The sequence below is a fragment of the Drosophila kikkawai genome, chromosome 2R (assembly GCF_030179895.1).
Source record: "Drosophila kikkawai strain 14028-0561.14 chromosome 2R, DkikHiC1v2, whole genome shotgun sequence".
Classification (NCBI taxonomy): domain Eukaryota; kingdom Metazoa; phylum Arthropoda; class Insecta; order Diptera; family Drosophilidae; genus Drosophila; species Drosophila kikkawai.
This window is the reverse complement of record NC_091729.1, coordinates 18,578,890-18,599,302: the sequence shown is the minus strand read 5'-3', so window position 1 is coordinate 18,599,302 and position 20,413 is coordinate 18,578,890. Positions and strand designations below refer to the sequence as shown.

At 40.2% G+C, this 20,413-nt stretch overlaps 4 protein-coding genes and 1 long non-coding RNA gene across 6 annotated transcripts; 4 read left to right on the top strand and 1 right to left on the bottom strand.

Moving 5' to 3' along the window:
- The first annotated feature begins 3,163 nt into the window (after nt 1–3,163).
- Nucleotides 3,164–6,510, top strand: LOC108076609 (endoplasmic reticulum metallopeptidase 1-like). The gene is made up of 11 exons (XM_017169523.3): nt 3,164–3,221; nt 3,285–3,979; nt 4,048–4,135; nt 4,192–4,312; nt 4,373–4,527; nt 4,586–4,969; nt 5,034–5,329; nt 5,391–5,460; nt 5,520–5,666; nt 5,726–6,214; nt 6,273–6,510. The coding sequence occupies exons 1-11, from the start codon at nt 3,201–3,203 to the stop codon at nt 6,432–6,434; spliced, it is 2,628 nt and encodes an 875-aa protein (XP_017025012.1). The 5' UTR covers nt 3,164–3,200; the 3' UTR covers nt 6,435–6,510.
- LOC138928134 (uncharacterized) lies at nt 3,981–4,328 on the bottom strand. Of its 2 annotated transcripts, none has more exons than XR_011444602.1 (2): nt 4,190–4,328; nt 3,981–4,119 (listed from the first exon to the last, which is right to left on the bottom strand). It is a non-coding gene; the product is annotated as an uncharacterized lncRNA (long non-coding RNA). The 2 variants fall into 2 exon arrangements; XR_011444601.1 differs by having other exon boundaries at nt 3,981–4,123; nt 4,190–4,320.
- A 1,304-nt stretch (nt 6,511–7,814) lies between the features above and the next one.
- LOC108076815 (endoplasmic reticulum metallopeptidase 1-like) lies at nt 7,815–11,732 on the top strand. Its single transcript, XM_017169846.2, has 12 exons — nt 7,815–7,951; nt 8,210–8,391; nt 8,515–9,191; nt 9,252–9,336; nt 9,403–9,523; nt 9,581–9,735; nt 9,795–10,178; nt 10,237–10,532; nt 10,585–10,654; nt 10,716–10,859; nt 10,915–11,403; nt 11,462–11,732. Exons 2-12 carry the CDS (start codon nt 8,374–8,376, stop codon nt 11,621–11,623), a joined length of 2,601 nt encoding a protein of 866 aa, XP_017025335.1. The 5' UTR covers nt 7,815–7,951; nt 8,210–8,373; the 3' UTR covers nt 11,624–11,732.
- Nucleotides 11,733–12,056: 324 nt separating this feature from the next.
- Nucleotides 12,057–15,234, top strand: LOC108076574 (endoplasmic reticulum metallopeptidase 1-like). Its single transcript, XM_017169484.1, has 11 exons — nt 12,057–12,077; nt 12,132–12,805; nt 12,870–12,954; nt 13,013–13,133; nt 13,191–13,345; nt 13,406–13,789; nt 13,846–14,141; nt 14,197–14,266; nt 14,324–14,470; nt 14,526–15,014; nt 15,073–15,234. Exons 1-11 carry the CDS (start codon nt 12,057–12,059, stop codon nt 15,232–15,234), a joined length of 2,604 nt encoding a protein of 867 aa, XP_017024973.1.
- Nucleotides 15,235–16,323: 1,089 nt separating this feature from the next.
- Nucleotides 16,324–19,655, top strand: LOC108076575 (endoplasmic reticulum metallopeptidase 1). Its single transcript, XM_017169485.2, has 11 exons — nt 16,324–16,436; nt 16,507–17,204; nt 17,268–17,352; nt 17,412–17,532; nt 17,589–17,743; nt 17,812–18,195; nt 18,252–18,547; nt 18,608–18,677; nt 18,736–18,882; nt 18,941–19,432; nt 19,494–19,655. Exons 1-11 carry the CDS (start codon nt 16,416–16,418, stop codon nt 19,653–19,655), a joined length of 2,631 nt encoding a protein of 876 aa, XP_017024974.1. The 5' UTR covers nt 16,324–16,415.
- The last annotated feature ends 758 nt before the right edge of the window (nt 19,656–20,413 follow it).

Here is a 20,413-nt window from a genome sequence, read left to right as displayed (position 1 = left end):
CAAAAAGGCGAGTTCCATAGGGAATATCCCTTGCGAGCTTATTATCCGGCAGCTAAATGCAAACTCATATTCATTGATAGTCCAGAAACTGCTGAAACCACGGCTCTCAGCTCTTAGCTATCTGTGAATAAGTAAACCGAGTGGAAAACCCTTGGCCAGATAAAATATCTGCTAGCCACAGTCCAAAATGCTGAGGCTGAGGGAGATTGCAACTCAATTAAAGTGCTTACCCCCGAAAGAAATTTGGCAGACCTTACGATCCCGGTTCGATTATTGCCAAAACAAGGTTAGTGGACCTGGTCTGCCATAAGGAAGAAAAGAAAATAACTTTGGAAAGTCATAGTACACTCCTGCCCACAATTATACGACACCCCGAAAACTTTAGTTTCGACCCTCGTAGGAAAGTCGGGAAGCATATTACAACAAAATCAAGTATGCAGAATTAAAGCTTATTGAATTCTGCTTAAAATATGATTTTTTAATCTCTGATTGGACCTCCCGTTTTTAAATAGCGTTAAAAAAAGCAGAAAAGCCCGATTTTAGCCATGCCTGAAACTGTATCATAGCTATACGACATGTTTCAATTATAACGGCTAGAGGTAATTAATTGGTTTCAAATATTTTTTTTTATGTTTCTGGTAATAATTTAATGAATTGGAAATAAAATGCCAAGTGGATGTTTGTTATCCGACGAAAAAAAGGGAAAAATAAGGGCATACAACGATGCTGGCTTTAATGTAAGCGAAATATCACAGAAAATTGATCAAACACGTTGTTTTATCCCATTTTTTTTTTAAATTCGGATGAATATGGAGTGAAGCAAAGCTCTGGAAGGATCCCAAGTTGCCCGACCGCCATGAACGTCGCATAATACTTAGATTTAGCTATTCGATTGCTTGGAGCGCCACACTTGCCGCTAGTTGCAGTAAGCCTGTGTCACGAATGACTGTCTGGCGGACACTGAAATCATCGTAGTACATAGTCAGAGTAGTCTTAAAGACGGCTCCGTTCTTAAAAATGAGCTACAAAACAGAATAACTTAAATTTTTAGGAAAAAATCTTGGAGACACTGGGGGTCAGTATGACATTTTAACTTATTTTTGATTATACCGTTTTTTTTCAATATTTTTTAGCTAGATAATTTTTTCTGATGAAAAAAATGTTTATCTTGACGGCCCAGATCGGGTTTGACACTATTGGACAGATTTACATGAGGTTATACTTATTTCTTCAAAACGCTGTTTCGGGGGAGCCTTTCATGCGTCTTAAGCGCTTGATCTGTGCTTCCCAGATCCAAGATGAATAGTGGAGAATACAAAAAAGTATTTCATGATCGTCTTCTAACATTTTTGGAACAACATATGGAAAAATATTATGTTTTTATGCAGCATTCACCAAGTTAGAGAGACCCAGCGCTTCATAAATAATCACAATATAAGAGTTTTGGGTTGGCCACCGTGCTCCCCTGGCTTGAATTTAATTTAAAACATTTGGTTTACTTAAGTCAGGCGAGCTTAGGCCAATAACAAGAAATTTTAGTGTCAAGACCCTAAAAAGTGATATTTTGGGTCAAAAGTTTCCATTATACCAATATTTACCTAAAAAGTTTGTTAATTCAATGCCTAAGAGACTTTTTGAGGTTGCCAAGGCTTAAAGTGGCTCTATTAATCATTAAACAATTTTTTATATACCATTATAATTATAAAATATTAAGTAAATCGAAAAAATTGACATGTGTCGTATAGCTATGATACAGTTTCAGGCATGGCAAAAATCGGGCTTTTCTTAGTTTTTTAACGCTACTTAAAAACGGGAGGTCCAATCAAAGATAAAAAAATTATATTTTAAGCAGAATTCAATAAGCTTTAATTCTGCATACTTGATTTTGTTGTAATATGCTTCCCGACTTTTCTACGAGGGTCGAAACTAAAGTTTTCGGGGTGTCGTATAATTGTGGGCAGGAGTGTATATCTATACCCTTGCAGTTTGTAAATGGTTTAGGGGGGCGAGTTTTAAACGGAACATCACTAAACCAGAGATGCATTATTTTCAATTCGGAAAAGATTTTATGATTTATAGGAAAAACCTCATTCGCTGCGTTGCAAACTTATGACTAAAAGTACAATACTCTACCCAGCAAGGGTATAAAAACTGTTCTGAGAAAGTGGAATGTACTTTCTGCATCTGAATTTCCATTATCATTTTATGGACATTACGTCTATAACAATCCTTTACAATGCAATTGTACACAGATAAATATATTTACCGATTATGCATATATCGTAATGAAAAAAGAAAAAAATTTCGAATCAACAGTTATTGGGTTGCGGTGGGTCTAGTTTATCTCCAGGCGCATGAAGTCAATAACTTTAACAATCGAGATAGCAGTTGATGGTAAATCCATTATTTCACACCTAAGCATTTGCTATTATACCCAAATCATCTGGCAGCAATCGAAGAAGGCGATATCATTGCCTAATAAAAAAGTTATATATCTTAAAGAAAAGTTGAGTAGTCTGGAAGGGTGGTGTCAAAGGGAAGAAGCTGTTTGAGATAAGGTAATAGGATTGTTATCACTAGTTTATATATGATCATTAAAATATAAATATATTGCTTATCATCGAGGGCCAATCATAGAGTTTGTTTCTAAAGAAAATATTCAAATGAAATCCCTGTTATTAAGTTATATATATGAGAATCAAATCAAATACATATTTGTGATTTGAATTAATATATTTTTTGGCTTATTTGTTGGACTCTTTAAATGTTATTATTTTTGTTATAGAGATCATCTCCTAAACTATAATTACAATTTTTTTTTAATTCTTATATTCTGAATAATGGTTGTTGTGTTTCTTTCTAAGATCGTTTCGATATTTGAGAATTTTTATCGTTTATTTTTTAATACTTTAATGAACTTAAACATCATTTATTGAATATCAAGTACATCTCCCTTAGCTACGCTCGCTTCAATGATACTTTATCGACTTGCACACGACTTCGCACACATATCTTTGATTTTAATCAAACATGGCCATTGTTCATATAATAAATCCATTATAATTTTTATGACTTTTAAATGGTATCCAAGGCGGGGCCTCTTCGAAAATTTGGCTATTTAAGAACTTGCCTTTTGGCAGAGCAAATCAGTCCGATTCTTTTTGAAGCAGTAAGCTGAACTGCCGAACCAAATCGCAAATATGGGAGACAAGGACAAACTAGTAAAGACATTCTAGGAAGAACATCCTTTCTAAGTATACTAAATACTATTTACCCTTCTCCAGATTTCCGATGAGCCCATCGAAGCTGAAATAGAATCGGCATCCTCAAAAAATGCCAAAAAACAGGAGCAGAACATAAGGGGACCCTGGTACTTGGCCAGCGGTTTCCTGCTTTTCTGGGCACTCCTCTTCTTCGCTGTTGTGCATCCACTCTTCTACCGCCTGCCCACAGGCTTGACCATCGAGGATGCCGGCAAGGGAGTCTTCATCGCCGAACGTGCCCAGAACAACCTCTACAATTTGGTCCAAATTGGCACCAAAGTCGTTGGCAGTGATGGCAATGAAAACAAGACGGTCGATTACCTTTGGAGCCTTGTCATGGAGATCAAGGCAAATGCCCTCGAGGACTACTTTGACGTTGAGGTAGATCTCCAGGTGGGCTCGGGTGAGTACATTCACTGGACCATGGTCAACAAGTACCAGGGAGTGCAGAACATCGTCGTGAAGCTTACTCCGAAGGGCAGCACCAGCAACACTTACCTCCTGGTCAACAGCCACTTTGATTCTAAGCCAACGAGTCCCTCTGCCGGCGATGACGGCCAGATGGTTGTGACGATCTTGGAGGTTCTGCGTGTTATATCCACCACCAAGCAGACCTTCAATCACCCCATTGTCTTTTTGTTCAATGGAGCTGAGGAGAATCCCCTGGAGGCTTCCCATTTATTTATCACACAGCACCCGTATGCAGAGAATTGCGCGTAAGTTTTACAATTAAATATAAATAAAACATATATTTTAATTATTTTAAAATCACGTTCATCCGCAGAGTTCTTCTTAATTGTGATTCCGCTGGCGGTGGTGGTCACGAGATTGTCTTCCAGAGTGGACCCAACCAGGCCTGGCTTATGAATGAGGTAAATAGCTAGTCACGCTTTTCCCTTATCACAGCTAATGTTAAGATGTCTTACAGTACTACAAAAAATATGCCAAGCATCCATTAGCAAACTCCATGGCCGAGGAAATTTTTCAAAGCGGCATCCTGCCGTCTGACACGGATTTCGGTATCTTCGTTAAAAACTCAAAAATCGTTGGTAGGTTTTGAAAAATAAAAATTTTAACGAGTTGGAATATAAGTTTGCATATTATTCCAGGCCTTGACATTGCCCAGATAATCAACGGCTACTTCTATCATACCAAATACGATCGCTTCGAAAATATTCCCCGAGGCTCCATCCAGAGCACGGGTGAGAACCTGCTCAGTCTGGTGCGTGCCTTGTCCAATTCCACTCAGCTGGCAAATACGGCGGTAAGTAAAAATAATATACCATCTGATTTTTGTATTAACCTTTATATTTATTATTAAGGCCTACACCACCGGACACGCCGTATTCTTTGACATCCTGGGGCTGTACTTCATCAGCTACACGGACAGCGTTGCGGTGATTCTGAACTATTCCGTGGCCGCCGTATCCCTTATCCTGGTCTTTGTTTCCATTTGGCGCACTGCCAGCATTTCGAATGTATCGTTGGGAAACGTTCTGTGCTGGTTCATCCTGATCCTTGTCCTTCAGATTATAGCCTTTGTACTGGGCCTGGGCCTGCCCGTGGTCGTTGCCTATCTGTTTGACATGTACGGACTCTCCCTCACCTACTTTAGTACTCCGGTGTTGATGATCGGTCTGTATATATGTCCGAGTCTCCTGGGACTTAGCCTGCCCTCCTACATCTACCTCAGGCTGAGGAAGAACGTGAGTAGAAAGTCCACAGTATCACAAATAAGTATACTTCAATAAGGTTTCTTCATCTGAGCAGAGCAAGGTGGCGTATGCCCAACAGCTTCAGCTAGTTCTTCATGGACACGCCGCAGTGCTGGCCATCTTGGGTATTGGAATCACAGTATACGGTCTGCGTAGTGCCTACATAGTCACCTTGACCCTCGTCTTCTATGCTCTTCCCCTGGCTGTTAACCTGCTGACCACTCTGCACGATCGCGGCTTCTCCTGGACGGGAGTGCTCAAGATTGCCCAGGTCGTTCCATTCCTATACAATAGCTATTTGATCTACACCTTCCTGGTGACCCTAGTTCCTATGATGGGACGTTTCGGCAGGTGAGATTGCTGAGATTTAACTAAAAGGTTTATTTTAACTGATACACCTACTTGTTTTTAGGTCAACCAACCCCGACTTGATCATCTCAGCTTTGAATGGCTTGGGAACAATTCTGGCAATGGGTTTCTTGGTGAGACTGCGCTTTTTTGCCTCAAGGTATTTGATTGTTTAATAATTTCCTTTGTTTAGATTCCCCTGGTTAACATGTTCCGCCGGCCCACCATGATCCTGTTCACCCTATTGGCCATTAGTGGTGTTTCCATTTATGTGGCCACCTCCACCCAAATTGGATTCCCATACCGCCCAAAGACCAACGTGGAGCGTGTTCCTTACCTGGTTCGTTCATGAAACCTTCTCGTAGAGATTGGTGTTTATTTTTTCTCTTTGATCTTCAGCATGTGCGACGAACCTTCTATGAATTCGATGGCACTATCAGCAAGGACGAATCCGGATACCTTTTCAACTTCCAGGACCGGCGCGGCCCTAATCCCTTGAAGAATACCAAAGTTAACCTGACCGGCTTGGTCAGCGTTACTGCCGACTGTGACAAGTACATGATGTGCGGGCTTCCCTTCTTCGATCACCGCTGGGTGAAGAGTCACCTCAAAGCCATGTGGCTGCCGCGAGCCGAACCAATTGTACCGCCTTCAGTTCCCGAACTGGTGCTGGTGAGCAAAACCCTGCTAGAAGACAACCACACGATGCACTTTGAGTTCAGGGCTGAGACTTCGGATCACGCCAGTGTCTTCTTCCAACCGTACGCGGATGTGATCATAAAGGACTGGTCCTTGCCGGCCGCCTATCTGGGTCAGAACTTAGTCAACCACATATTCTTCTCATACGGCAAGGACAACTCAGCACTAACCTTCTCGTTTGATCTCTACGTAAGTACTTTACAGAAAGTATTTGCTTTAATTATTAAATATTTCATTTTCCAAACAGAAAGCCGATGCTGACTTCGGGGTGCCTTCGGTCACCGTGGGATTCGCTAACCACTTTATCAGCAATAAAGGCGATGCTATAAGTCAGGCGTTTACCAAGGCGATGCCTTCCTATGCAGCCACTGTTGATTGGCCAACCTCGTATCAACAGTTTGTGTACTAAACGATTATAGCTTGTCTGTAGTGTTTCCAGTCATGGAGGCCTTGCCATAACTCAATAAAGCATTTCTTATCTGAAAAATCAGTATAACCAACAATTGTGTTATTAAATTATAAAGCAGTTGCTTTACAAGTCTGCCATAAAAGTTTTAGTATCAATTAATAATGAGCAAAGATTTATTTTTTTATAAATTATAACTTTACCAAGCTATCGAGGTTTTTTTAAAGTAATTTTTATGTAATATACATAAAGAAACGTATATATTTTGTATTTTATAAATGTATATTTTATATTAATAGCCTTGCATGGTATTATAATTTCAGTCAGAAGTTTGCAACGCAGTGAAGGAGACGTTTCCGACCCTATAAAGTATATATATTCTTGATCAGCATCAACAGGGGAATCTTTCTAGATATGTCAGAAAGAAATCGATCTTTTGGCCATTTTTGCAAAATTTTATAAGGGGTTACATCATTAAAATTTTTGATTTTGATAAAAAATTGAATTTTCAAAATTTTTAAATATAGTATGCAGAATTATTAACAATAGAAAATCTTGCACAGAACAGTTTTCCGATTTAAAATTAATGCTCTTTTGGCCGAGTTATGATATTTTTAATTATAATAATTAATCAATAAGTTTTTCAATATAAAAAATCCGATTTTATAATACAAAATAATATTTTTCTAAGTCAAGGAATCATTTCCGACCCCATAAGCCATATATATTCTTGATCAGCATTAACATGCGAATCTTTCTAGATATGTCAGGAAGAAATCGATTTTTTTTGCCATTTTTGCGAAATTTGATAAAATTAGCAAAAAGGCCAAAAATTTTGATTTCTTAAAATTTTAAATTTGGTATGCAGTTTTTGTAAATTAATAAAAACTAACACAAACTTGCTATCCAAATCGAAATTAATGCATTTTTGGCTTAGTTATGTTATATTTTAATTGTTACCTGCAAGGGTATACAAACTTTGGCTGGCCAAAGTTAGCTTTCTTTCTTGTTTTAATAGAAAATCAGAAAATCGACAGAAAACTATAAACAAAGAAAGTATAAGCAAAGATATATAAATATGAAATTATAAAAAATAGGAAAGAAACGTGTATTTTTAATAATTGTAACTATTTTCTTTAGATTTCAGAAAGCAATTTTCTATCAATTTAAAATTGTTTTTTGAATTACTATATTTTGTTTTTATATATATATATATATATATATATATATATATATATATATATATATATATATATATATATTTATTTTAAAGATATTATTTTAAACCTCAAACTAGTTGGCGCTTAAGAATATCGATCTATCGATCGCTGGATCGACCATCACGCAAACAGCTGTTTTTTGACAACAAGACACTCCCCTGGCATTATTCCAGTATCATAAATGTAAATCTTGTTAGTGATCGTTGAAAATCTGTGTAGCCGCCAACTTATTATTATTAGGTTAAGTACAAAAAATTAAAATGTATTAAACAGAGCTCTGGGTATTACCTTGCAAATTACGTAAGTAAAAATATACCTTAAAATGTGGCGTATATACATATGTATGTATGTATTAAAAAGAAACCGGACTTTATGTATGTATACCATTTAGTGGTTTTAAAGTAACAGAAGAAAATAGACAACTGATAAGACAAAAATTCGCCCTTTCTAATAATGACGATGAAAAATATTCTGATTGTACATAAATATATATATGTACATCCATTTCATACATATAAACGAATTTATTTATACTTTGTTCTCTTGCGATTCTGTCAGGTCGGCACTGCTTATTAATTCTTTAGACTTAGACTAAAATTCGGTGAATCCCCGTAAATTGTATCAGCCACATCCAAAACATTGGAGAGTTCACTTTGAAATCATTTGTTTCTTGGATCTGAAGGAATAAGCATACGGAACTAAAAAATATATATACGAATTAAATGGATTCTCTTTATACCGTAAGTACACATAAACCATTTTCTTTTTTTTAATTAAAAAACGTTTACAACTTTTTAAATAAAGAAAACAAAATGTATTTAAGTTCTTTTCAATAGTTAAATATGTTCATTTGTACATTTCAGGCTCTGGACAGTAATCTGGCCACCAGGTCAGGAAGAAGGCGAAGATACCCAAATCTCAGAGGACCATGTTTTCTAAATACTGGGTACCTGCTGTTTTGGCTGCTCCTTTTTCTAGCAATCGTGGTGCCACTGTTCCATCGTCTTCCAAATTCCAAGTCTCTCGAAGATGTGCCCAAAGGCGTTTTCATTGCCGAACGGGCAATGGAGAACCTGCAAAAACTGGTCAAAATCGGACCCAAGGTAGTTGGCAGTGACAACAACGAGAACAAGACTGTGCAGTTCCTGCTGGACGAAATAGATCTGATTCGGAAAAAGGTCCTTGAGGATTATTTCGACATTGAAGTGGATCTACAGCAGGTCTCTGGCTCCTACATACACTGGACTATGGTCAATATGTACCAGGGAGTGCAGAACATCGTCATAAAGCTCAGTCCGAAGAACTGCACCAGCGAGACTTACCTCCTGGTCAACAGCCACTTTGATTCCAAGCCAACAAGTCCGTCTGCCGGCGATGCGGGTCAGATGGTGGCCATAATTCTGGAGGTACTGCGAGTAATGTCCACCGCCAAGCAAACATTTACGCATCCCATCATCTTTCTGCTGAATGGAGCCGAAGAGAATCCACTTCAGGCTTCGCATGGATTCATCACTCAACACAAGTGGGCTCCATTCTGCAAGTGAGTAGACTTAGAACTTCTTAAGACTTGCTAAGTTAACCATTATTACCGCTTTGCTAGAGTTTTTCTGAACTTAGAAGGTGTCTCTGGCGGCGGTCGTGAGTTACTTTTCCAGACAGGACCCAACCAGCCCTGGCTGGTCGAAGTAAGCAAACGTTACAACTACCAAATACCACGTGGGTCTTGCCAGTGACATTTAATGATCTTTTAGTACTACAAGAAACATGTTGAGCACCCGTTTGCAACCACGTTGGCTGAGGAAATATTTCAATCGGGACTTCTGCCCTCGGATACGGACTTTGATATTTTTACGAAATATGGAAATATAGTTGGTAAGCCAAATAATCAGCATTTAGTTCATGAAACATAAGTTACCTATTTATCCATAGGTCTAGATTTGGCACAAAGCATCAACGGCTATACGTACCACACAAAGTACGATAAGTACAATATTATTCCCTCGGATTCTGTTCAAAGTATGGGTGAAAATGTACTTAGTTTGGTCCAAGCCCTATCCAATGCCCCCGAACTGCAACACACAGCGGTGCGTAAACATAATTAATTGTAAAAAATATAATAACTATTCTTTTTTATCATTCGCAGGACCTTGCCACCGGACGTACAGTGTTCTTTGACGTCCTGGGACTCTTCTTTGTCAGCTACTCCCACAGCAGTGGCGTAATTCTGAACTTTTCTATAGCTATTGCTGCCTTAGTCTTAATATTCATATCTCTAGCCTGCATGGCCACCGTATCCCAAGTATCCATTTCCCATATTTTGTGCCGGTTCATACCGGTCTTGGTATTTCAACTGTTGTCCGTTGGGCTTGGCCTGGGACTGCCCTTGATAATTGCTAATTGTTTTGATAAATCCGGCCTAAGCCTCACATATTTTAGCACAGGAGAATTGATTTTCGGGCTGTACGTGTGTCCCTGCCTACTTGGTTTCTTTTTGCCTACTTTCCTGCTCTTGGCACTGCCGCGAATTGTGAGTAAATCATTTATTTAAAACTTCCCAGTAACTTAAAAATGGGTTTTTCTTGCAGGGAAACATTTACTTTCGCCAACACTTGCAAATGGTTCTTCATGCCTTCGCTGTAATATTGGCTTTCCTAGTAATCGGACTGACTTTCTACGGACTGCGAAGCACTTACGTGGTGACCTGGACCCTAATCTTTTATATACTATCATTGGCCTTTAACTTTATAACATGTTTGCAAAATGTCAGAGTTGCCTATACTGTCCCCCTAGTGTTTTTCCAATTTTTTTCATTTCTGTACAACAGCTATTTGCTTTACACTCTTCTGAAAGTCTTGGTTTCCATGATGGGACGTACGGGAAGGTGAGATAATGTCATCTTAAACTAAACTAAAACTAAAACATATTTATTTAAGGTCAACCAACCCGGACTTGGTTATAGCTGGCCTTACTGCAGTGGGAACTCTTCTGGCGATGGGTTTTTTGGCAAGTTAACCTATTACTTTGTTCCATATTTGCCTTTGCTTACTGAAGCGATCTTCATTAGATTACCGTCGCAAATATGTTCAAACGACCCGTCGTGGTCTTAATAATTCTGTTGTCCCTGAGCTTGTTAAGCATTGTGGCAGCTTTAACTCATCTTGGCTTCCCCTATCGTCCTCAGACCAACGTTGAGCGAGTGCCTTACCTGGTATGTCGTGATTTCCAATTCCTTTAAATTCTCTGACTAATTGATCTAACTTCAGCACGTTCGGCGAACCTTCTATGAGTACGACGGCACAGTAAGCAAGGATGACTCCGGCTATTTATTCAACTTCCAGGACCGACGAGGACCCGCTCCCTTGGAGGGCACCAGTGTTAACCTCACTGGATTGGTGGGCATTGCTTCCCAGTGCGAGGAGCACATGATGTGCGATGTACCTCTGTACGATCACCGATGGGTGAAGAATCGTTTGAACGCCATGTGGCTCCCTCGTGAGACACTGATCGACCCTCCACTTGTGCCCAAGGTGGAACTAACAAACAAAATGGTATTGGAAGACAAGAACACAGTGCAGTTAAATTTCACCGTCAATGTTACGGATCATACGAGTCTGTTTATTCAACCATATGAGGGTGTCAACATCAAAAACTGGACATTTCCAATTGCCTACATTGGACAACAAACCACATACCATGTTTATTTCTCATATGGCAAGGACGATACCCCATTATCCTTCTTTATTGAGCTATCGGTGGGTTTTCATTTTGTCTAACTTTCTCTTGAGTTACTCCTAACTCTTTCATCTGCAGAATTCCAATGGAGACTTCAATGTACCCCTATTCCAGCTGGGTGTGAGCGGACACTTTATTGGCAACAAGGGCGATGAGCTAAGTCAGGAATTTGCCAAATCCTTTCCAGACTACGCCGTTGTGATCGAGTGGCCAACCTCGTATCAACGATTTATTTTTTAAGCCAGAGAAATTACTAACTTCTCGAAATTACTCGAATAAATTCATTAAATGGCCTAATTAAGCGTATGACTAACACTTTTTTATAATAAAATCTTGATTCTAAAGTTCATATACATGTGTCGTTAGTAGTTCTTAAATGGTAAAAAAAATGCAAGGTTTCCCTTTGATTTTGGAGTACTGGCTGCTAAGTAAAAAAAAAGGAATCAGTGTGATTTCTTTATTAGCACAAGCTCCCCTGTTTAATGATACCAAATCAGTTCAAATATCTTAATTTTTTTATCGTATCTTAACTTGAACTATTGGGCAATAAGAGTGCATTATTGCTTGATATGAAATCAGCTTTCTTGGTTTTTCTACGGATATAAATAGCTGGTTTAATTCAATACTGCCCATTTAGTCATAGTTTTTAAAGAGTGGCGAGCAGAACGAAAAGATGAGCGATACAGAAGATCTCGTAAGACGATATTTAAACCGATTTTTAATATTAAATTCAGTGGGTTTACTTTAGATACTGGAAAAATCGAGGCGGAGAAAAGACAGGAGGGGACTTTACCAAAAGCCCAGAGTGCGGTGTTTATGGGGCAGCGGCTTCCTTTTGCTTTGGATCGTCCTTTTTCTAGCAGTGGTGGTTCCCTTATTCCATCGCGTTCCAAGAACCAAGTCTCTCGAGGATGCATCCAAGGGTGTCTTCATTGCCGAACGGGCAATGGACAATCTATACAATCTGGTCAAAATCGGACCCAAAGTAGTTGGTAGCGACAACAACGAGAACAAGACTGTGCATTTCCTGCTGGGCGAAATTGCTCTGATTCAAGAAAAGGTCCTTGAGGACTATTTCGACATTGAAGTGGATCTACAGCAAGTCTCTGGCTCCTACATACACTGGACTATGGTCAATATGTACCAGGGAGTGCAGAACATCGTCATAAAGCTCAGTCCAAAGAACTGCACCAGCGAGACTTACCTCCTGGTCAACAGCCACTTTGATTCCAAGCCAACAAGTCCGTCTGCCGGCGATGCGGGTCAGATGATGGCCATAATTCTGGAGGTACTGCGCGTAATGTCCACCACCAAGCAAACATTTACACATCCCATCGTTTTTCTGCTGAATGGAGCCGAGGAGAATCCACTTCAGGCTTCGCATGGATTCATCACCCAACACAAGTGGGCTCCTTTCTGCAAGTGAGTAGCTTCCTAATTCGGTAAGACTTTCCAATAAAGTTATTCATTACTTATCCATTTTAAGAGCTTTTCTTAATCTGGAAGGATGTTCTGGAGGAGGTCGTGAGCTGCTTTTTCAGACAGGACCCAATCATCCCTGGCTGGTAGATGTAAGCATACCTTAAAACCATCTCAGTCCTTTTGTTAATCCAATATTCTCTCAATCAGTACTACAAGATGCATGCAAAGCACCCATTTGCTACCACAGTGGCCGAAGAGATCTTTCAGACGGGCTCTATGCCCTCCGATACGGACTTTGGGATTCTGACTAAATACGGACAACTGATTGGTATATTGGCTTAAAAATATAGAAATGTTCAGCTTGGCATGATTTCATTTTTCGTAGGTCTGGATATGGCTCAAAACATCAATGGCTATACGTATCATACAAAATACGATTCCTACAAGATCATTCCCTCCGATTCTGTTCAAAGTATGGGTGAAAATGTGCTTAGTATAGTTCGCGCCTTATCCAATGCCACCGAGTTGCACAACACAGAGGTAAGTTTATTAATATTAAATAATATTTGTAGTAGTCTATTTTATATAAATTATTTGCAGGCCTTCGCCAAGGGACCTTCAGTGTTTTTCGATGTTATGGGACTTTTCTTTGTCAGCTACTCAAACAGCAGTGGCATAGTTCTTAATTATTCAGTGGCCATAGCTGCCATCATCCTGATCATCACATCTCTGTGTCGCATGGCGGGCATATCCCAATTGACATTCCACCACATTTTGGGCAGATTCCTCCTGACTCTAATAACTCAGAGTGTGGCCATTGTGCTTGCCGTGGCACTGCCCATATTAATAGCGAATTACTTTGATAAGTTCGGCCTAAGCCTCACCTACTTTACCACACGGGAGCTGATGTTTGGCCTCTATGTGTGTTCCAGCTTGTTAGGTTTGCTCCTGCCATCCTACGTATTTCTGAAACTGCCTCGAAACGTAAGTTAGCTGTAATTTTAGATAGCTTTTAATGATCTTAAAATTTGTCTCTGTAGCGAAAGATTTCCTTTGGCCAACAACTTCAAATGATTCTTCATGCTCATGCCATACTCTTGGCTATCCTGGTAATCGGATTGACTCTATATGGCCTGCGGAGCACCTATGTGGTGACCTGGACTCTCATCTTTTACGTTCTTGCCCTGGCCGTTAATCTAATGACCTCTTTCCACGATCGCGATATGTCCTGGACAGGAGCATTGTTAGGCTTCCAAGTCCTCTCGTTTTTGTACAACAGTTACCTGCTGTACACCCTCGTGAGGGTAATGATTGCTATGATGGGGCGCTTTGGCAGGTGGGAGGAAAATCTCATAAAAGACTAACTGGATACTAAATCTTAGTTATCTCAGGTCCACCAACCCGGACACGGTCATGGCCGCCATTAATGCCTTGGGAACTGTTCTGGCCTTGGGATTCTTGGTAACTATATTCTCCATTTTTCACGTTTCCATTAATCTGAGCCAGGGACTTCCTTAGGTTCCCCTGGTGAATATACTCCGAAAACCTGGCCTGATGGTAATCACTCTGTTGACAGTGGTGGGTGTAAGCATTTGGCTAGCCACCTGCACCCACCTTGGATTCCCCTATCGTCCTCAAACCAATGTTGAGCGAGTGCCTTACCTGGTTAGTCTTTATTTATAACTCCTCTGAAGACTTGGTCTAATTATTCCTACTTCAGCACGTACGGCGAACCTTCTATGAGTACGACGGCACAGTGAGCAAGGATGACTCGGGCTATTTGTTTAACTTCCAGGACCGACGAGGACCCGCGCCCTTGGAGGGCACCAGTGTTAACCTCACTGGATTGGTGGGCATTGCTTCCCAGTGCGAGGAGCACATGATGTGCGATGTACCTCTATACGATCACCGATGGGTGAAGAATCGTTTGAACGCCATGTGGCTTCCTCGAGAGACACTGATTGATCCTCCACTTGTGCCCAAGGTGGAGCTCATTAGCAAAATCATTTTGTCGGACAAGATAACCGTGAGGTTTAAGTTTACTATTCATGTTACGGATCATACGAGTCTGTTCATCCAACCCTTCGAGTACGTGAATATTACCAACTGGACATTTCCGATGGCCTACATTGGACAACAAACCACTTACCATGTTTATTTCTCACATGGCAAGGACAATACACCATTATCCTTCTTTATTGAGCTATCGGTGAGTTGTACTTGCATGAATGTCTTTCCTGGTTTAATCTTACATTTAATATTTGCAGAAATCCAACGGAGTCTTCAATGTACCCCTGTTCCAGCTGGGTGTCTGTGGACACTTTATTGGCAACAAGGGCGATGAGCTGAGTCAGGAGTTTGCCAAGACCTTTCCGGACTACGCTGTACTGATCGAGTGGCCAACCTCATATCAACGTTTTACTTTCTAAATAAAATACTTGGGTTGAAAATTAAATATTAATAAAATACAACTTTTATTAAATTTGGCAACTAAAATGATTAATTTATGGTTGGGGTACTTTACAGAACTATAATGTCTGGCATTAATTGCTTATTAATTGATTTAAATCTGGTAGTGGCCGGCTATAAACTACCGACAAACACAAATTGTCTGAAGTTTAGTAAAATCCACTTAAAACCAATTAATCGTATAGTAGGTGAGCTCAGAAATTTCCTCTTAATCATCAGGTGGGCAATGTTCCAATCCTCGATTAAGACTATAATCAATGTAGATTTCATAAGTACATTAGTTGATGTTATGTTATAAAATATCCGATTGTATCTAGAGAAAAGTTGCGCTGCCATTTCAAATCTTTTCAGAAATTGGGGGTTTTTTTTTTGTCTATTGATTTTTTTATTATTCCTAAAATCATGTTAATTTTAGCTATCAGCCTTGTTATGGTATCATTAAAGAACTTGAAAACTTATCAACCCACGCGTGTTTAAAACACCCACTTTATCGAGTCATAAATTAACTCAAGATAATTGAATTACCCTGGGCAGGTTATAAGTTCTACAATGACTTATGCTCGTTTAGCATACATTTTCAACCAAAGTTGGTAATAATGAGTGTATGGTTGCGGTGGGCCATAGGCCATATAAAGCCTTATCACCGATAATTGTCTAGAAAAATCGAAAGCGTTTCATATCAGGTTTAATGGTTATTAAACTCTTAAACGTGTGCGATCGGGTCCACGAGTTGATTGATTAGTAATAGGAAACCTACCCTAGGTTAACAAATACTATATTAAAAACAATTAAAGGTAAATAGTGTTTTAATAATAATTATCAATTTTTTAAATGGAAGTAAACTGACAAAAATAATAATATTTATAGATGGCAAACTTTTCAAGGCCCATTTGTCTTTATTTATTTCTTACTAGCTTGTCTTATAATAAAAGAATACTGGCTACCCTCGCGTCAAGTACTTCATGAGCATGGCATAAAGAGAGAAAGAGAGATTTGTGCCATAAAAAAGTACTACTCGATAATTATTTAAAAATTTTCCATTATTTCTAGGGATATAAAAACGTTGAAAAAATGGTTTTCAGCCCGGTCTCAATTTGGCAGTAAGACAGACCGGTTTACCTTTAGAGGCTAATCAGAAAAAATGGGTGACAAGGATAAACTTGTAAGGATATTTGATCAACTGGAGTTCCATTCGATTACTGGAGGATCCTTTTCTCGCCTTCCTCACACAGATATCAGACGAACCCGTGGAAGAGGGTGTCCGATCCCTGCCCAGGAAAAGCGGCAAAAAGCAAAAGGGATTCTCTCAAGTGCCCTGGTACTTTGCCAGTGGCATTGTCCTTTTCTGGGCATTGCTCTTTCTTACGGTAGTGAAGCCCCTGTTTTATCGCCTGCCTCAACCCCTGACCATCGAGGATGCCACCGCCAAAGGTGTCTTCATTGCGGAACGTGCCCAAGCCAATCTCTACGACTTCGAGGCCATCGGAACCAAGGTGGTCGGCAGCGAAGGGAACGAAATCAAGACCGTTCAGTTCTTGCTCAAGGAATTGAATCTGATTAAGGCAAATATCCAAGAGGATCTCTTCGACATGGAAATCGACCTGCAGTATGCCTACGGCGCCTATGTCAAGTGGAACTTGGTCAATATGTACCAGGGCATCCAGAACATTGTGGTCAAGCTCACGCCCAAGGGCAGCACCAGCGAAAACTACATTCTGGTGAACAGCCACTTCGATTCCCAGCCCACCAGTCCCTCCACCGGCGATGATGGTCATATGGTTGTCTCGATTCTGGAGGTGCTTCGCGTAATCTCCTCGACTCGGCAGACCTTTGAGCACACAATTATCTTTCTGATCAATGGATCCGAGGAGAATTCATTGCAGGCCTCGCACGCCTTCATTGTCCACCACAAGTGGGCCAAGAACTGCAAGTAAGTTGAAGGAGAAAGAGCTTGATTGCTGGGAACATGGCTAATTAATATAATCCTTTCCAGGGTTGTCATCAATCTGGACGCAGCTGGCAGTGGTGGTCGCGAACTTATGTTCCAGACGGGTCCCAACAACCCATGGCTTGTCAATGTATGAAATTCTGTTAGGTCCTTATAAAGGAAAAATCCTAAATGTTGGATATCTTTTAGATTTACAAGAAGGGCGCCAAGCACTACTTCTCCACAACCATGGCCGAGGAAATCTTCCAAACTGGTCTCGTGCCCTCCTACACGGATTTCGATATTTTCGTGGAGTATGGAGACGTCATTGGTAGGCTAGACTTTCATACATTCCTTTTCCTCGTCCTAATACTGTTATTTTCGTAGGTCTGGATATTGGCCAGTGCATCAACGGCTTTGTCTACCACACCAAGTATGATCGCATTGATGTGATTCCACGCGCTGCTCTACAGAACACGGGAGACAATCTCCTCGGCCTAGTGCGCACCCTTTCCAATGCCACCGAGTTGCGTGACCTCAGTGTAGGTTACTCCAAGCTAAAGCTATAAAGAAACTATCTAAAATTATTTATTATTTACTCTATATGTAGGCGAACCCTGGCGGAAACACTGTCTTCTTTGATATCCTGGGACTGTACTTTATCAGCTATTCGGCAGAGAATGGAGTAAAACTTAACTACGCCGTGGCTGGACTCACACTAGTCCTGGTCTATGTCTCGCTCTTGCGCATAGCTGCCAAATCGAATGTGTCCTCCGAGCAGGTCCTGGGCTGGTTTGTCCTTGTACTGGTACTTCAACTGGTGGCTTTTGTCCTTGGTCTGGCTCTGCCGCTTGCTGTGGCCTATGGACTGGACAAGTATGGCTTCTCGCTCAGCTATTATGCCACTCCGTCGCTCATGGTCGGTCTCTTTGTGTGCCCCAGTCTCCTGGGACTGGCACTGCCCAGCTACATTTATCTGAAGCTCCAGAATAACGTAAGAATTCTATGACTATGTGAGGTCTATAGACTAAGCAGTTATATATTTAACAGGAAAAGGTCCCGTTCGCCCAACAAGTTCAGCTGGGTCTCCATGGACACGCCGTTGTCCTGGCTGTCTTGGGTATTGGAATCACCGTGTACGGTCTACGCACCGCCTACCTCATCACCTGGACACTTGTTTTCTACATCATTCCCCTGGTCCTTAATCTGCTGACCACTCTGCACGATCGCGGCTACTCATGGACGGGCATTCTGAAGATCATCCAGGTGGCTCCCTTCCTGTATAACAGCTACCTCATCTACTGTTTTATTGTCATTCTCACCCCCATGATGGGTCGCTTTGGACTGTAAGTTCGGTGTTTCGAGCAGAAAAGGATGTTTATAATGTATTCCTTGATTGTTTTTAGCGACACCAATCCTGACTTGATAATTGGTTTCCTCTGTGCCCTTGGTACCATCTTATCCATGGGATTCCTGGTAGGTTCTGCCCAATTCTGCCCTTAATAGTTTCCTAACTATTAATATTTCTATACAGATTTTGTTGATTAACACTTCCCGCAAATCCGGCTTCGTCCTGCTGGGTCTGTTGGCCGTGACAGCCGCCACTGTGTATGTGGCCAGCTCCACTGATATCGGCTTCCCCTACCGTGCCAAGACCAATGTCCAAAGAGTTCCCTACCTGGTAAGTCGCATCTCTCAATTAAATCTTATCCGTCTCCAAATATTCTGAAAAATTGCAGCAAGTGCGTCGCGTATTCTACGAATACGATGGAACCGTTAGCAAGGATGAGTCCGGTTACTTGTTTAACTTCCAGGATCGTCGAGGTTATGCTCCCCTTGTAAAGGCCGGCGTGGATCTGACTGGATTAGTCAACATGACGTCCGACTGTGCCAAGTACATGATGTGCGGAATGCCGCTGTACGATCATCGCTGGGTGGAGGCCATGGAGAATACTATGTGGCTGCCGCGAGAGACACCCGTATGGACACCAGCGGAACCCATTTTGGAGCAGCTTGGCAAGACCCTGCTGGACGATGGCAAAACCATTCGCTTCGAGTTCAACCTGACCTGCACGGATCACACGAGCATTTTTATCCAGCCCAATGCGGATGTGACCATCCCCAACTGGTCCTTTGTGGAGAACTACACGACCACCTACAAGCCTCCGTATCACATTTACTTCTCGTTTGGTATCGATGATTCCCCGCTCAACTTTTACATCGATGTCCTGGTAAGAAAATTTAATATTATTATACTAATTTTAAGCTTAATTTATTTATATTTCTCTTCAGAAATCCGATCGCGACTACAATGTGCCCCTCTTCCAAATGGGCATCTCCGCCCAGTACATGCACGTGGATGGCGATAAGGAAGCTATAGCTTTTGCCAAAACTTTCCCCGCCTTTGCCGCTACTATTCAGTGGCCAGCTATCTATAAGAAATACGAATTCTAAATTGTTATTATATAACAAAAATTTGATTAAATATATGAACTATATGTATTTTTAATCGGAATATTGCAGTTTAATATTTATATTACCCAGAAAAGGTATACAAATAGGAAAAACCTTCTGTTTAATTTCTGCTGATAAAGATTTCCGCTATCAATTATGCTAATACCGCGCTGATAAAAAATTCGCTTCATCAGTGCGCCTTGTGTTATATAGTACTCCATATAAGTGGGTTTAATGGCCTCTCAAATCTCAATTATGTGGGTTCAGGTCTAACGCTATATCATCTATAACAATCGTTCAGTTGTGGTGGGTCTGGGAATCATAAAGATCGCTTATCGCCCAAGAGGAGTGATAAATCAAACAGCTTGAGACATAGCAATTACTTTCAAGTGTAATAAACCTTTAATAGCCCGTGAGTTGATATTTTAATTTTAATTATTTAACCATAAAATATGTCTATATTTTTGTAATTTGTATTAACAAAATATGGATAATATATAAGTATTTTTGACTACATATCGAGGAACCTTATAGATGCACTTTTAAATATTTAATCTCCAAAAACTTTTATGATTTAAAAGAAGAGATTAAGTTTGTAAATCTTTTTAATCTATGTTTAAATAAACCAAAATATATATTTTTTTAAATATTATTATTTTTTATCATTGAAATCATTGAAATCATCGAAATCATTTAATATTAAATAATATTTTATTTATATAAATAAACTTAATAATTCAAGTTCTTATAGTTTTAAA